The 16,913-nt window shown below is 54.8% G+C and overlaps 1 protein-coding gene and 1 long non-coding RNA gene across 9 annotated transcripts in view; one reads left to right on the top strand and one right to left on the bottom strand.

Annotated features, from left to right (window-relative positions):
- LOC118930738 (uncharacterized) overlaps positions 1-16,913 on the bottom strand; it is a 36,859-nt gene that overhangs the window by 10,481 nt on the left and 9,465 nt on the right. The window lies entirely within an intron of this gene.
- Positions 649-16,062, top strand: LOC118930735 (uncharacterized). 8 transcript variants are annotated; one of them, XR_008994890.1, is made up of 7 exons: positions 652-843; positions 7,672-8,022; positions 9,579-9,875; positions 11,102-11,535; positions 11,813-13,291; positions 13,842-13,907; positions 14,167-16,062. XR_008994890.1 is itself a non-coding variant. In XM_057494936.1 (4 exons), the coding sequence occupies exons 1-4, from the start codon at positions 771-773 to the stop codon at positions 11,070-11,072; spliced, it is 1,089 nt and encodes a 362-aa protein (XP_057350919.1). In that variant the 5' UTR covers positions 649-770; the 3' UTR covers positions 11,073-11,094. The 8 variants fall into 8 exon arrangements, 1 of the variants encoding a protein (XP_057350919.1); XR_008994888.1 differs by having other exon boundaries at positions 14,008-16,062; XR_008994886.1 differs by having other exon boundaries at positions 13,842-16,062.

Raw genomic sequence — 16,913 nt, 5'->3', positions numbered from 1 at the left:
GGGCGCAGGGCCGGTTGAGGCTTAAAGGGAAATAGTGGGGATGATGCATGCGGACGACTATCAGCTGCTGTGGGCCTTGGCTGTGTGCCCTGTGTGTAGGCAGTGTGATTAGCATTTGGAAGCTGAGAAAGCCACGTAGTTGCCTGCAATAGATAAATGTCAATATTCGCACAGGGGATGTGGCGAGTGGACACTTCCTGTAAAGAGCTTTGTTTGCTCACAGCTGCTTAGTTAGGAAAGTGACTGCTGATGTCTATGGAAAACCAAAATGGAAATTTGATTCAGAATTTAAACGGTGTAAAGAGAGAGGACAGTGCCCAAAGTGGGAGCCTCGCCTGCTCGGGCTGTGCTAGTGTGACTGGCACACACGCCTGGGTGTGACCCACTGGCTTTGGTGAGGAGGGCTTCTGGGGCAGCGCTGTAAACCCAGGGAGCCGGCTGAGGGGCAGAGGGACGGGAGGTTCCCAGGACAGGCTGGCTGTGTCCAGAGGAGCAGGGTCTCCCCAGCCCAGGGCCAGGCCTGTCACAGAGGGAGGCTGGCTGTTCATAGGCTCAGTGGGCAGCTGCCTAGTGAAGTCCTCCTGCAGGCGCTGGGATAGTTCTGATCCAAATGGCCTCGCTGCGCTGGTGAGCGTCCTTCCAGAGCTCACGGTTAGCCCCGCCTCGGGGTGGGAAGAGCCGGAGCTCACTTGGGCGAAGCTTTTCTTCCTCTCTTGCCTCTTCCTCCTAATGTTTCCTCTGCAGCCGAGCTCGCGGGCAGGCAGCCTGCCATGGGGTCCTGCTCAGGAGACCCCCGCCTCTGCTGGGCCACCTGGCTCCTGCGATGCGCCAGCCTCCTCCTCAGTGAGTGGCTGGGGATCCCGGGAGGGATGGCTGTTGGGGGAGCTGGGAGGCAGGACTTCCATACTCTTCTGTTGTTTTTGGTGAATGAAAAGAGAAAACAACTCTTATGATTTAGCAAATGTAGTGCATTTGCCTTAGAGCCCTGGGCTGGCTGGAAGAATAAAATGGTCTTTGACTCTGGGAGGCTGGGATCCCTGACTCTGGGACTCTGCCCTGGGGCCACCTTGGCTGCATTAAGGGGACCATTGCTGGGGGGCAGGTGAGGCAGTTTCTGTAGCAACACCAGGGGAGCCAGGGAGCCTGGAGCCTCCTGAGGGGAGGGATGGAGAGGGACAAAGAAGCCGGGTCTGGGGACAGAGGATGGGAACAGAAACCCCTGGCCTGAGCTCAGAGGGTCCTGACAGCCCTACAGCTGTGGTGTGGAGGAGGGGCCCACCAAGCACCTATGTCCTAGCCGGTGGAGCAACTCTAGTCCCCTTCCTTGAGCAAGACGTGGGCCACTGCACGGAGTGACATTCTGATTGTGTAAAAGGAACAGCAGCTCCAAAATGTAAGGGTGTCAGTCAGTGCACCCACGTGTTGCGAGAGATGGAGAAATGTGGAAGGAAGGGGTGAACTGCCTGCCTCCTGGGCGTCAGGAGAGGGTGACCTGGGGAGGAGAGAGGAGGGGAGGGGAGGGGGTGAGGGGTTAATAACAAAAAGGGAACTGAAGAGAGGCTGCTCTAAGGCAGGCAAATTTCAATCTATGACTTCATCGGAGGTGATGCTCATCTACAATGAAATGAAATCAAACACTGAGAGGACAATACGGCCTGTGAATCATGATTCTGGGGAAGCTGAACAGCCTCACTGAGGGATGGTGGTGTTTGTGCACCCGCCCCTGTGGGACTGCAGGGGGCTGTGAATGGAATGGGGCCGAGGGCTTGGGGCACAGGACGGCCTGAATGACAGGGAGCTTTGCAAGGCACGAGGCCCCGTGACCTGGGGACTGGGTCACAGTGACGTGTGGGCTTCCTCTTCTCTTCAGTTTTATGTAACTGGAGAAATATGCTAAATTATATAGAGCTTTTTCCAAAGGCCCTCAGGTTTGAAGATTACATAAGAAAGAGACACAGAGTCAGAAAATGGGACAAAATTATGATTATTGAGTGTTAAATTTTATATTATTTGAATAATTTTTCCACTCCCTTGCTTACACACATGCCCTCGCCTGGCTTTGTTCTCTCCTCTGGGCTTAGATCTTTGCAGATCTGGAGCCCCTGCTGCCTTCCTCCTCTTTCTGGCTCTTCTCTTCCTCGCAGCTGCTGCTCCCCATCCAGCCCCTGGGGGACCCTCCCCTGCAGCCTGAGGGCTGAGCCCCCTGTTTGCCTGCTTCCCTCCTGCCCAGCAGGGTGGGGGTCTGGCTGGGCTGCGGTGGGGCCCTCAGTGGGCTGGGAGCCCCTGCCCTGCTGAGCCCTCTGAGAACTTGGTGCCCTTTCCCAGGAGGGAGGCTGCAGGCTGAGAGTCCAGGAACCTCTCAGGTCCTGGTGACGGACAGCAGCGCTGGAGGGGGCGGATCCCGGGGGAGGGGCAGGGAAAGGGGGAGGCTGGTGGGGGCCTCCCTGCAGGGGACAGCTCGGCCTGGGAGAGGGGAGACCGGGCTCCAGGTCTGGCTCTGCCTGTGTGACCCAGGAGAAGCTCTCCCCTAGGGAGCCTCCTCCCCTGTGAAAGGAGGGGCCTGGGGCATCCCCTCTCAGGCCCTCCCTGGGGTGACATCCTGGGATTCCCCAGACAGGACTCCCTGGGCTACTTCAAGGCCTGCTCCCTGTGTCTTCGCCCTGTCCTGTCCCACTCCTGGGTCCTGGCGGGACTGCCGGCTGCTGAGCCTTGGGCACCCCTGGAATGGGAAGAACCCTGCAGCCCTCCATGGGTGGGGACTCCTGCCCCTCCAGCCTCCCCCACCTGGCCCCCTGCTTCCTCTGTCCCTGCTCCTGAGGGGAGCGCTCAGCCCACCTGCTGAAGGCCGTCCTCTCCTCCCCACTGTGTGCACCTGGGTCTGCAGAGCGCTCAGAAAGCTGCTGCGGCTGTGCCCTTGAGAAGCGCTAACCAACACCTCGGCCAAGCGGTGCTGTTTCTGTCTGGTTAACAGAACATATTAGCTCTCTTCTCGCTGTTCCGTGGTGCTGAGTCCCTGTGACTACAGCTGGGTGGAAATAAGACATTGTTTGGTCAGATTAAGTGGTGAAGAGCCCTTGGGAAGGCCCCCCGCTGCAGACTGAATGCTGCCCCCCAGTCGGTGCCGCCACACATTTCCGCCTATTGGGACAAAGGGATAGTTTTTGTGAAAGTTACCCATAAAGGAACGGGAAAATGTGCACAGCAAACAGAGTCCATAATATGTCTTTTCTCCAGCCCAAGCTTGGAACAGCCTGTAGCCTGTCGTTCCCTGCATCCCTTCCACTCTCCCCAGTGGCACAGATGGCATCAGGGACTCGGTGACAGGAGAGGGGACAGTGGCCGGGGAAGCCTGCAGCTATGCACACAGCACTGAGCTTCCTCTCGGTCAGGGCTCTGGGAAACAGGAGGGCACCCGACTCCCTGCACCTCCTGGGGGACGTCCCCCGCGGGGCTGTGACTCCCTGGAGGCGTGCTGTGCCCAAGAGGGGACCCTGAGAGGGGCAGCTGGGGGAGAGGAGGGGCCTCCCCCCTGGGAACTGGGGGCACCTGGGGTGGATCTGGGTTTGCTTGGTTAAGAATAATCATCATCCTAAAGAGAGCAGCTCCCATGTGGGACAACAACTGAATGCAGTGCTCAGAGCTTTCCTCTTCTTAATCCTAACTTCTGAGAGGGAAGCACTGTTACTCCTTCCATTTCAGAGATAAGAAAGCTGAGGAGAGAGGTAAACAACCCTCCAGTTCCCACAGGCAGCTGCGGGCGGATTGGGATTCAGGTCAAGTCTCCCTGACGCTGGAGTCCCAGCATCTGCCATGTGAGGTCACCTGGTCTGACACGCAAGGATCAAAATCAAAACATCAACACTGAAACGTAGCAGTTTTACAGAAAACAGAAGAGAATTATGAACATGCTTTGAAGTGGGGAGATCTATTTAAAGCAAGATGTAAAGTCAATAACCCTTAGAAATGATTGATACCTTTAAATAACATTTGGCATGGTAAATAGTCCATAGGCAAAGTTGTAAAACAAACTAGAAAATATTTGTATTATTTATGTTACAAACAGACTAATTTTCTTAAAATATGTCGAACACCTACAAAATAACAAGAAAAAACCTTCATGAACATATGTAATTTTTTTCCCATGTAACTGATGCAAGCAGATAGTTCACAGTTAACAGAAAAGGGGATTCAAACAATAGTATGCAATGGTGATCAACTTCATCTATATGAGAAGTACTCATTAACATCAGAATGGCAATATAATTTGCCCTGATCAATTTGGCAAACAGCCAAAAGTTTATTATACATCATCTGTAGGTGCGAAACCAAAATGTTAGAATGTAAATAGGAACACCCTTTGGTGGACAATTTTGCAATATAGAACAGAAGTTCAGATGTATGTACCTTTGATGCCATAGGGCCGCCTGGTGGTTTGTCCCAATGTGCACACACACATGTGTGCAAACTCAACACAAGGCTGTTCATAGTGGTGCTGTTTGCAGTGGCAGGAAGCGACCTGACTGCAGGAGAGGCGGGCCAGAACCAGAACCCCCATGGGATGGCATGCCGCCTTTAAGTGAGACCCTCCGTGTGTGCGGACGCAGAGCGGGCTCTGCCTGTGTGGTCATGAGAAAAGGCAAGGAGCAGGCAGTGCGCGCGGGGTGTGTGCCTGTACGTGGAGATACATGCATCCCCTTGTTGCCTAGACTGTCTCTGGGTATATGCAGGAGAGACTGGTAATAATGCTGCCTGTGGGAAAGGTTGCTGGGCAGAGGGAGGCAGTAGGGAGACTGCATGTTCTAATTCTATTTCCCTCCTTTATATTAAACCATATGAATGTATAACTTGTTTACGATTTAAAAAAGTTAAAAGCCACTGAGTGTGGCTGAAATGCAATCTCCTCATCCTCTGAATAGGATAACACTTGATAAACTGCTGGCTTTGATGGGCTGTCCTGAGGATCATTGGACACAGGGTACCTGCCCGAGCAGCTGAAATGTAGGGACTGGGTGTGTGTTTGTGGGGGGCTGGGCTGCACCTCTCCCCGTGGCAGTGCAAACACCAGGTGAAAGCCGGAGGACTGGCACTTCCATAGCAGGTGGGCCCTCATAAGAGTCCCTATCTGTAATAATAACAGCTAAATACTCAGTGTTGGGGCTTTGTCTATACTATCTCACTTAATCCTCCCAGGAATCATGAACACTCACAGCGCACGCCAGTGTTCCTATGTGAGAGCTCAGCCAGCAAAGGGTGGAACTGGGACCTGAACCCAGGTCTGTTTCACTGCAGAGCTCGCCCCCCAGTGATCTGCTGCCCAAGAGCCCAGGCCTGACTCCTCGGAGGCCCTCATGGGGTAAACGTGTAGGTCATGGACCACGCTTCCTGGGTTCCCAGAGCTGCCGTATCAAAGTTCCAAAAACTGGCAGGCTTAAATTGGAATTTATTGTAGCAACAGTTTATTGTATCAACAACTTGAAGTTACTGTTTTTAAGTTTTGGAGGTTGAGAAATTCTATTTTGATGAGATTTTGGCCAGTTCAGATTCTGGTGAGAGAGGGCTAGTCACTGTGTCCTGGGGACCTGCTGGCCATGCCATGTGTCCTGACGTGTTAGAGGGACCTGGTGGCACAGTCTCGTCCTGCTCCTTGGTGTCCACCTCCTGTGGGCCGGGTCAGGCTGTCGGTCCTGCACCCCAGGTGTGAGTCTGCAGGACAGAGTGGCGTCTGCAGCACACCTCTTCCTGCACTGGGGTGCTGGGGTCCGGGGGTGTGGTGTGGAAGGAAAGGGCAGAGCAGGAGCTGTGAGGAGCTGGGCTAGAGCCTGATGAGGGATGCCTCCTATCTCCTGGGTGGCAGGGAGGGTCCACCTGCCCACTGAGGCAGTCCTGAAGGGCCATGGCCTCGGGCCTGGGGGCTGCTGAGCCTGGTGTGGGGGCCCTGGTCCCGTGAGTGGAGCTGAAGGGACGGGGGTGAAGGCCTGACCCAGAGGAGACGCCTGACTGATGAGTTAGTGATTAAGTGAACAGCAAGAGGGACCTGAGACACTTCTGCCCATGCACACTGGGTGGGCGGCTCTCTGTGTCCAGTGGGAGGCGGGACGGGACACGCACAGCAGGAGGGGGGCAGGCTGCCTGGGGAGGACTCCCTGGTGTGGAGAGGGGCCTGGGGCCCTGGCAGCCCAGCTCACCCTGAACTGCTGGACGGAGGTTGTTCCTCCTTCAGAGTAAGGTTGTTCTGGGGCCCTTTCCTGGGTCCTGTTCTTTCCTACCCTCATCCCAGGGTGGGAGAAAAAAAGGTATCGGGTTCGGGCCTGTGTCTGAATGGAGAGATGGGCTCTGGAGGGGTGGCCCTGAGGGGCTGAGCCCAATGGCCTCAGTTCTGCAGAGTGACCAGGAGGGACATTCCCGGCCTCTCAGGGCCTGGGAGGGGGACAGTGCTGTCTGGGTGGAGGGCCCAGTGGAGCTCATCAAACAGTTGGTTGCTCCCCAACATTTTCTGTTTCTGGTAGTGAGCCAGGACCTTGTGACTGCTGCTGGCCAGGGAGCAGGAGCAGAGATCAGCTACCTCTGGACGATGAGGTGACCCCCGTGTGGGATTCCCCTGCCTCCCTCCCTGCTGTGGGGCCGAGAGCCCGTGAGGAGGCTGAGGGCCCACGTGGTGCGGCCCCAAGGTGGCGGAGCCCCATGGGTGACAGGACCTCTCCCGCCCTCCGTCACGGGCCATGTGGAGGGGAGGTCACCCCCTCGTTCTAAGTCCCTGCAGTATTATTACAGCGGCCCAGCCTGCGGGCGCCGGGCAAGGAGGGCCCCTTCACCACTGCGTTAGTTACCTATTGCTGGGGACGCTGCCGGTGCCTTAGTTCCTTAGTGCCTTCAAACCACACCACGGACAGTCTCACGGCCTCTGTGGGTCGGGTCCCCGGGGCAGTTCAGCCGGGCCTCAGGCTCAGGGTCTCTCAGCCTGAATCAAGGTCTCGTCTGGGTCTGCAGGCAGCTCCCGGGGCAGTGGGAAGGGTCTGCTTCCAAGCCCCTGGTGGGACTGCTGATGGGGCGGGGTGCCCGTGGCTGTTGGGCTGAGGGCCCCAGGTCCCCCCTGGCTGTGGGCAGGAGGCCGCCCGCAGTGCCTGTCACGTGGGCCCCTCCTTAGGGCAGCGGACACCCGGGCAGCTGGCTTCATCAGGGCGAGCAAGAGAGAGTAAAGGAGAGGGCGAGGGAACAAGACGGAGGTCCCGGGCCTGTATGACCTGCACGGCTGGCACGTCCCCTCGCTTTTGCTGTGTTCTGCTCCTTAGAGCCAAGTCCCCAGGCGCTGCCCACTCCCCAGGGGAGGGTGTGGCCCTGGGGAGGGAGGGGTTCTGGGGCCACTTTAGCAGCTGCCTCCTATAGTTACACAGTTGGTGTGCTGGGAGCCTTTATTCCGTGACCTCATTTAATTCCCACTATGCATACGAGGCAGGAAGGGGCCTGCAGACAGCCATTGTGAGTAACCTGGTCAAGGTCACAGACCAGTAGACCCAGGACTTTACTACAGAATTGCTTCACATTCATTGTACTCTGCCGCCTCCAAGAATTAAGGGCATATATTGCCTTGATTTCATTAAGAAGATGGGTCGTGTGGTTTTCTTTATTATTCTTACTGAGAAAATGCTCCCATTTCCCGTGTTCATGCCCTAGGTGCCTGCAGCACTGTGGCCAACAGCTCCGGAGCCCACGTGTATCTGAACAGGACCCAGGGAGGCTGTGTGTTGTTTCACGCGGCCCGGGAGGCAGGAGCTGAGCTCAAGGAGATCTCGTGGGGCTTCGGCCCTGAGTCCGACTACAGAGTCATCCTGCGGGTCCATTCTGGCACGGACTCTCCCACCTGGGTCAGCCTCCGGGACAAGTATGAGCAGAGGGTCCACGTGCCCAACATGACGTCCCTGAGGATCGACAACCTGACCCCCGGGGACAGCGGGCAGTACCGGGCTCGAGTCAGCTTCACCGGAGGAAGAGAATTTAACATGAATTTCCACCTCACTGTCTGCGGTATGTGACGGCCCCTGAACCCACCCAGGGCGATGTCCTGCTTTTGTCCCCAGGAGTGTCACTCAGGCCGCATTTTGTGGGATTCCCTCCAGACCAGACCTTCAGACTCTATCCCTCCCCTGAGGTTAAGGTGAGTGGGGTCACCACAATGGGGAGCAGAGATGAGATTCAACCCGGGAGAAAACCGCAGTGCTTTGGGAGAGCAGAATGGAAAATTGGGGGCAATAGAATTATTGCCATAACATTTAATTTTGTCTACAGGACTAAGTTAACTCAATTTGATTATTAATTTTTTATTGCTTCTATAAGAAATTATATATACTTAGGGGTTCAAAACAAGAGTAATTATTATCCTTCCTTCCTGTAGGTCAGAGGTCAGACAGGCTCCCTGGGCTAAGGCTCCAGGGGAGGGAACGGCTTCTGTCCTGCCCGCCTTCTCGGGGCTGCCTGTGCTCCTTCCTGGCGGCTGCCTCCCTGTCTTCAAGCCGGTGATGGCGGACCAGCCCTCCTCCCCCTGCAGGCCTGCCCCCTCCCCTCCGTCCCCACTGTTAAGGACCCTTGTGGTTCCCTGGGTGCCAGCCTCATAATCCAGAGAGCCTCTGTTTTAAGGTCGGCTGATCAGCAGCCTTAGCGCCGCCTGTGCCCTCAATTCCCCTTTGTGTGTCACCTAAGATAGTGGTTCTGAGGACAGGGACGTGGGTGTCTCTGGGCCACTGCTCACCCACCCCAGCTGGGACCCACTTGCAGCTGGTCCTTCGGTCCCTGCCCCTGACTCCACACCAGCCTGAGGTGGCCTCACTCATGGGGACCCCACCAGCCCAGCTCTGAGCCCCTCACTCATGGGGACCCCACCAGCCCAGCTCTGAGCCCCTCAGTCGCAGGAAAGGTTACCCTGCAGCCCTGCGCAGCCTCGGAGAGCGGCTCCTTGTCCCTCAGGTTCCTCTCTGCGCAGGGCGGCCTCCTGTTTGGAGGAATGGCAGCTGCAGCTGTAGGTCCCCGAGTGATGTCTAAGAGTGACTTGCCGTCTGTCACTTGTGTGTGAGGCTCACCCAGCGGCACGTGCTCACGCACTCGGGGCTGTCCTTCCTGGTCGCTGCCTCCGCGCCTCCCACAGCCGCTGGGCGCCAGGGCCCTTCTGGGCTCCCAGAGCTGCTGATGCTCCTGCCTGGGGGCTGTGCAGCCGCGGGCATCATCCCAGCAGGAGGACAGGCAGGGCCCTGCCCCAGCACAGGGCCTTCAGAGCCAGACGTGTCCCTTGCAGGAAAGACCCAGTTTCTTTGTAACAATCAGTCCTGGAAGGTGAGGCCCAGCATTTATTTTCTTGTGGGAGATTTTTAAAGTCTTGCTCAAACTAGGGAAATCATAGGCCTTAACTCAGTGGCCCCCTTCCTTGTCCCTGTTGTATGTTTGGCTCTGGGGCAAACTGGGTTTTATCTAAAATGTACTCACCATCCTTAGAGGGTGGAGGTCAGAGCCCAGGGAGAACCCGGATGGGAATGTGAACTGTCATGTCCGCCACTCATGTGAGCCTCCATTCCTTTGTCCTTCCCGCCCAGCACCCGTGCCCCTTCCCCAGATCTGGGTCACTTCCTCATCCATCACACCAGGCTGGTGCAACGTCACCCTCGAGTGCAGGGCCCAGGGGGCCATGGACGACCTGAAGGTGACCTGGGAGAGCAAAGGCCTCCCCGAGGAGCTGGAGCAGAGAGGGACCCCGGGACCAGCCCCCAACTCGTGGACCCTGGATCTGAGCCTGCCCCTGAGCCAGCCCAACCCCAGGCTCACCTGTGTGCTGAGCAATCCGCTTGACCAGAAAACTGCCACCACAGACCTTGGGGCCATCTGTGTCCCTGGTGAGCCACCTGCCAGCAGGGAGGGCACTCTCGGTGCACAGGTAGCCCTGGGGTGAGGCTCTGGGCTTTTCTCCCTGCCATGCGTGATCGCCTCACCTTCCACCTGGTCACCCCACACTGGGTCTTGGGGGCACATCCACATGGCTGCTGCTTCTGAATATCTGTCACGCCCATGTCTACCTCCCTGCCCTGACCCTGGCCCTGACAGGCCTCCACTGCATATCTTATTCCAACTGAAGGATCCCCTTAGGCACTGTGATTTATGGGCTGTTATCACGCTGCCCCATAAAGCCCTTTGCTTAGAAGGGCTCTGCTGTCTTATTCTGAAATTTTTAATAATTTTTGAACAATGGGCTCCTCATCCTCATTTTGCACAGGGCCCTATGGGTCCCGTAGCCGCCCTGCCCATAGGTGTCAGCTCCTTTGAGGAGCTGCCCAGGGTCCCCCCACACTGAGCAGCAGTGCTCTGTTTGTGGATCCATCCCCTCCATCGCTTGGTACCCCAGGGCCTTGTCATGTTCTCCTTTGAGTCCCTGTCCAAGCACAGCCTGAATGAATGACCTGGTTCCCTGCGTGCAGCTCCCCTCCTCTTACCCATCCACCAGCTGCTGGGGCATCTGATGTGTCAGCAGCACACAGAACCCCTGTTCCCCTCCCCTCAGCCCCGTCCTGAGTCTCACATAACACTTAAAACTCAGCCTGACCCACAAGCCCTGGAAACAGACTCTGCCTCCTCTGATCCCCTGGCCTGACTCCCCCTGCCTGTCCCTCTCCTGCCTGCCCCAGTGGGAGCTGCCGCCCCAGGGCTGGCGATGTGATCCCCTGACAGGCGGCTCCTCCTTCCTGGAATGGCCTGCCCACCCTGAATATCTGGGGAGCTCCTTCTCCTCCCTCAACACTTACTTTACCCATCACCTCCTCTGGGAGGCCCTCCCTGAAGACCTGTGCACAAGAAGTAAGCCTCTGTTGCACTGGGATCCCCCTGGCTGGAGCCTTCCCCCCAGGAAGGAGCTTCTCAAGGACGAGAACCACATCCTGCTCATCTCAGCGTCCCTGCACCAAGCAGGAGCTGGGGACCTGGCTGAATGCACGAGCATCCGTGCTCCTCCTCTTCAGCTTCTGATCCAGGTCCCCTCAGGCTTCTCACCTGCTCTCTGTCTCCTTGGCAATGGGCACCCAAGTTCTGTCTTTCCTTAATCTTTTTTGTTCTCTCTCTGTGAGGGAAGCAGGTTCACATGCACAGACCAGTGCTCGCACCCTGCCAGGCATCCTGGGGGCCACCGTCACTGTGCTGCTCATCCTTGGAGCTGGACTGTGGCTTTGGAAGACGCGTGGGAAGAAGAAGAAGATGGAGACTGGGAGAGGCAGGTGGCTCTTGTCCTTGCAGCCCAGCTACCGCCCTTCTCCCATTGTACCCTATATGCTCTCTTTCTCCTGCATTTTGCTGCTCAGGGAATGTCCCAGAGGAGGGGAGGGTGGGTGTGGCCATGACCTTGGGGTTCATAGCAGTGCGGGAGGGTAGAGGTTTCCAGGGTCCAGCTTCAAGCTCCGCTCTGTGTGTGACGCAGGTGCAGGCCTGCAGGAGGAGCACAGGGACGAGGATGGTGGCATGTACTATGCAGAGCTGAGCCCACAGGTGCCTCAGGAGGGCAGGGACAAGGTGAGAGCTGGGAGCGGTGCCCCGCCTGGCTTTCCCTGCCCCTCTGGGCCTGGGCTGTGCTGGTCACCCCAGTCATCTGCTGTTTCTGACCCCACTGCCTCTTTCTACTTTTTCCTGACAGTCAACAGTGTAACTAAGAAAATTCACATCTGGGGCTGGTGGAGTGCCGGGCGCTCCGGGGGGAATGACGTGCCATGCGCGTCAGCAGCCTAGGCTCCAGGTGGGTCCCTCTACCACGCAGCTGTTCCGGGAACCCTCTGTCACTCTGCTTTTGCAGGAACCGTCTGGGTTGCACCCCCAGGGTATCGGTGAGCAACATCTGCAAGACGAGGAGCCTCTCAAGTCTGTCTACAGTGTGGTCCATAAGCCAGGCCAGGCCATGAAGATGATTTAAGGATGCAGGAGAATCCAGTCCTCCTGGGACACCTGCACCCTGAGCTGATCCCTGCAGACGCTGCCTCTCCCAGCTCTGGTCCAGCTCCAGCTGCTCCTGGTCTGTGTGCTGTGACCCTGGAGCCCTCAGATCCCTGTGTGCATGTGGCCCGGCCACTTCCTCTGACCCTCCCCAAGCTGCCCTCCCCTCAGCGTCCTCAGCCCTGCAGGACGAGGGCTCTTCCTGTCGTGGACTCGGCTCCTGGGCCCTGTGCTCCTGCAGCTCCCCATGCAGACCCTCCTGACTGCACATGGCAGCCCCCACGGCCTCTGCTGCGTGTCTTTCTGAGAACGTGAGCCCAGGCACGGGCACTGTAGAGATGTTGACTGTCCACAGAGGAGGGAGGTGGGACCTGGCTTCCGGATGCAGAGTTGGGGGTCCGTGGAGGCAGCATGGGAGGGTAGGGCCCCCAGAGGGACTGGCCCGGGATCACTCTGCCCCTTGTGCACAGCTCCCGGGAAGGGGGGGCAGTGTCTGCGTTGGGAGGAGTGTCCAGTGCACACTGTACACAGGCCACGGCCTTCCTTCCGGGCCTCGGCCGCAGCCCGCCTTCCTGCGGAGTGCGTGGGGGATGCGTCTGCTCTCAGGGTCTGCTGAGCCTTCTCAGAGAATGAGCCCAGGAGCTCAGAGTCCGTAGTAGCTGTAGGAAAAGAGCCTCAGACGTTCCCCTGTTGGGATGCACACTTGGTGGTGCGGATGGATGTGGGGTGTCCTCCTGCCTCTGCTGTGGGTGTGAGGGTGAGCCTGGGGAGGGGATGAGCCAGCCCTCCCAGTCCCCGGGGGCCTCGGCAGACGGAGCCCCAGTGCACAGAGGCTGCTGAGAGTCTCGTGAGCCCACATGTCAGCGGGGGTGGAATGGGATGACCTCCGTGACTCTGCCTGGCCCCGAGGTTCTGGTGGGCTCTCCCCGCCTCTCCTGCAACCTCACGTTGCCTGAGGACCTGAGGCGGCCTGCACTGCAGTGTGCGGGAGCGTCTGCCCTCCCGGGGTCCTCCCGCCTCAAAGCCTCTGCCTCCTGCAGCTCTTGGGTCAGAGATGCACTCACTCTGGTCCCGGGCACTTAGTACCTCGTCTGCTGGCCTGGACTCCTGGGCCCCTTGGTTCCCTTCCCAGCTCAGCTCAGCTGCTCCATCTCTGACCTTAGAAAGCAAAGTTCTGAGCTAGAGGCTTGGGCGTTATGAAGCAATGCTCTCGTCCTGCTCTATGGGGCCTGGATAGCGGAGGAGGAGGCGGATCAATAAGGAGACTCTTTCAGACCTCTCCCCCCTCAGGCTGAGCAGGAAGCTGAAACACAAAGCTAACATCTCCTTTCTGGAATCCCAGGTGAGTGGTCGTGGTGGAGTATCAATGTCCATCCACTCAGGAGCAGTGAAAGATGTGACCATCCATTGACCCTTCCCACCCAACCTGAAGCAGAGAAGAAAAGGAAGGGAACCGGCCTTTCAAAGCCTATAATGAATGAGGCTTTTCCCTAGGCATTTTACAGAAATTATTCCCTCTGTATCCTCCCAAGAACTCTCTAGGGTAGGTATTATTATCCCCAGTTTGCAGGACAGGTTCCTAGCATCCCAAACTAGCTGGTGACAGAGCAAAGCCTTCAGTCCAGTGCTGGATGATTCTAGTGTCCACATCTTACCCTTTACCACATGGTCAGTGAAGAACTTGGGATCCTGGAATGTTCAGAAGGGAATACCCTCCATTCCTTCCTCTCCCAAGGATCCTGGTCTTCTGTCTCAGGTGCTCCAACTTGTTTTGAGCTCATCCTGATGATGGATGGAGCCTGTGGTGGTAGAGAGGGGAATTGCCCCTTATGTGGAGAATGGGGCCTTGGTGGTGGGAGACGTGGAATGAGGGACCTTGCCCACTGGTGCAGATGAGACATTCAGAGATGACGTCCTTTCCCTGGAGTCTCGCAGAAGTTCCTTCTCCTCTGAACAAGGTATGTTCAGCATCCCCATCCTTACCAGCTAGCCTTTGCATTATATTCAAAACTCCACTCAATAGGCTGTACATGATTTTCTCATTTAAAACTTCAACAGTTCGGTAAGGAGGCATCCCCAATGTACAGATGGAAAAATAAAATCCGGAGAGGTTAAGCCCCTCACATGAGTTCTCCCGAGTTAGAGTGATGCAGGCATGATGTAAGGCCACATGGATGGTAATTTTACTCATTTGATCCTTTCTCTCCCTCATCCCAGACACCCAATCTGTCACCATGCTCCACGGGATTATCCTTCCTAATGCTTCTTGGACCCCGTCCTCCTCTCATCCTTCCATTCCCACCTTCCTTCCACCTTTTGCTGCACTGTTTTTACATTTCCGCCAGCAATGGATGGGGATCTCTCCACATCCTCTGCAACTCATTTTTCAATTGTAGCCATCGTAGTGGGTGTGAAGTGGTATCTCACTGTGGTTCTGAATTGCATTTCCATGATGACTAGTGATGTTGAGCATGTTTTCATGTGCATATTGACCATTTGTATACCTTATTTGGAGAAATCTGTTCTTCTCTTGAATTGCCCCACCTTTCCATTGAATCTGCTGCTGTCGGGGTCACCGGGAAACTCCAGATTGTTGAATCTGGTGGTCAGCTCTCAGTCCTCATCTCCTGGAACCAGTTTGCAAGCAATGGACCTGCCCTTCCTTGAAAACCTGCCTTCATGTTGCATTCACCACTCACTGTTCACTTCTTCCTACTCAGCTGTTGTTCCTTAGTTTCGTTATCATTTTCCTCCCCAGCTCCTTAATTTTGGAATATCCCAGGGTTTGTACCCAAACCACCGAGACCACCTCTCGTCATTAGGTACACCCATTTTCTTTCTGATGTTATGGACACGCACTAATCCCCAGATTCTGTGACTATGTGACCTTCAATGTCAAAAAGGACTTACAGATGTGACCCCTCTTCTGGACTCCACATTATGTCCCACTGTTTGGACATACCTGACATCTCCACTTGCATGGAAAACAAGCATCTCCAGCTTGTCATGTTTAAATTTAAACTCCACACACGTGCTTCCCGCACATTTTCCCACCCCTAAAACTGTCACTTCCATCCTTCCATTTTTCTGGCCACAAAACTTTGGTGTCATGCTTGATATCTTCCTTTTTCTCACACCCTACTCCCTATCAGTACATACTGATATCTTTCCTCCTGTATATATATATATTCAAATATTTATTTTCATAATAAAATACCTCTCACAACCTCCCTGGCCCTATCATTCTTCACCCAAATTACTAGAGTAGCTTCATATCTCCCTACTTTGGTTTTTAATCCCTTAGCATCCTGTTTTCAAAATTATCATCCAGAAAGATCTTTTCCAAACCTAAGTTGCACCTTAGCTGAGGACTCCCCCATGGGTCTACTTCATCTGCAAGGCCCTGTACCACATGACCTTATGTCCCATGCTCCCTTTCTCCTTTCATCCACACTGGCCTTTCTGCCATTCCTTCCATACACATTGTATGCTTCTGCCTCAGGGCCTTTGCTCTGCCAGGAGTCTCTTCCTCCAGGTATCTGCATATCTCTTTCCCTGACCTCCCGCAGGTTTTGTGCATATGTTACCTTCTCAGTAAGGTCTAGCTGACTTCCCTATTTAAACCTGCATCCTTCCCCTGGAGCCCTCCCTCCCCCTTCATGCCCTATTTTCTCCACCCGCCCTCCACGAGGTTGTGAGTCAGGGTGAATTTAACCTGGGCTGTACTTTAAAGACGAGTGGGTATTGAGGCCTCAAGGTGTCAATTTCAATCTTATTATGAAAATACTATTATTATTTCCAGGAAACTGCAACATTGATAAGTTACTTGTCCAAGTTCACATACCTAATAAGAGTTGGGACTGAAATCTTGGAGTTGGAATCTAAAGCCCTTGCCTGTGACCACTATATAGTGGGTAAATGAAGTACAGTCTGTCCACATGATGGATTAACAGTTATGTAATAAGAACAATAAATTACATTTTTATTTATTTAAATGGAAAGCTCTCCTTGAAATATTAAGTGGATTATGGAACAATGTGTGTGGTATTATCTTGTATTATAAATGCATATAAACATATGTTTGTGTGAGTAAAAAGGAAGTCTAAAAGCTGATATGTCAAGAAGGTAACAGTGGTTATCTTCTGAAGTCTGTTTCTTTTTCCAAATCATCAGATTATGACACTAATCAAAAAAGATGATCTATTACAATGTTTCAGCAGGGCAGTGATAGGCTCAGAGCTGGGCTTCAGACAGATAAAGCCACTTGTGTGCCAACAGGAAGCCTGTCATGGAAACCAGTGAAAGTATTTATGCTCATTTTCACTTTCTGTTGTGTAGAATTGGTGGCTTCAGGATCTTTACTGAAATAACCCCAAGCACATCTGGATTTCTCTAGATAGTAAAGACAGAGTAAAAATTTGGGTCTAATTGATCCAAACGGACACTCCCCATGGATTGCTCACAACTCTGGCTGTTCCTTAGATGAACTGGGGAGCATTTAAAAACAGATGCTTGGACTCTATCCACAAATGAAGCATCATCTGTATTTAAAAACCTCAATAGTTGATTCTGATGCATGATCAGGATTGAGAACGGAAGCACTGGGTCTGCATGAAGTCTTCACAAAGTTCAAAAGGGAATGTGCATGGCAAGGAGAGGCCGAGGGTTTGTGTTCCAAGACGTTTCTCAGCGTGCGCTCAGTCCACAGCCCAGTAATGTGGAGGGAAGGAATGGGTGACTGACAGGGCCGCACGGGTTGGCATTACTTGCTTGTGTTCACCACGGTTCACACTCTGATGCGTAGACTATGAGACAGAGTCCAGAGGCTCCATTTCATCCATTGCTGATTTGCCTTGGGGAAGCAAAATCTTGCTGGCAAACGTCAAAAGGCACAGACAGACAAAACCAGAATGTTTAGTAATTTACAGTGAGACGTATACTTGCTAACTGGGCTGGATATGCCT

Source organism: Manis pentadactyla, chromosome 19 (assembly GCF_030020395.1).
Source record: "Manis pentadactyla isolate mManPen7 chromosome 19, mManPen7.hap1, whole genome shotgun sequence".
Taxonomy (NCBI): Eukaryota; Metazoa; Chordata; class Mammalia; order Pholidota; family Manidae; genus Manis; species Manis pentadactyla.
The sequence above is the reverse complement of the archived record's forward strand: the minus strand, read 5'-3'. Positions and strand labels throughout refer to the sequence as shown.

Excerpts from the sequence above, each read along its gene's own strand:
- LOC118930735 (XM_057494936.1), top strand. The coding sequence starts at position 771 with ATGGGGTCCTGCTCAGGAGACCCCCGCCTCTGCTGGGCCACCTGGCTC. Across the intron at positions 8,023-9,578 it reads TTTCCACCTCACTGTCTGCG|CACCCGTGCCCCTTCCCCAG; the intron begins GTATGTGACGGC and ends CTTCCCGCCCAG. Across the intron at positions 9,876-10,704 it reads TGGGGCCATCTGTGTCCCTG|GCGGCTCCTCCTTCCTGGAA; the intron begins GTGAGCCACCTG and ends ATCCCCTGACAG.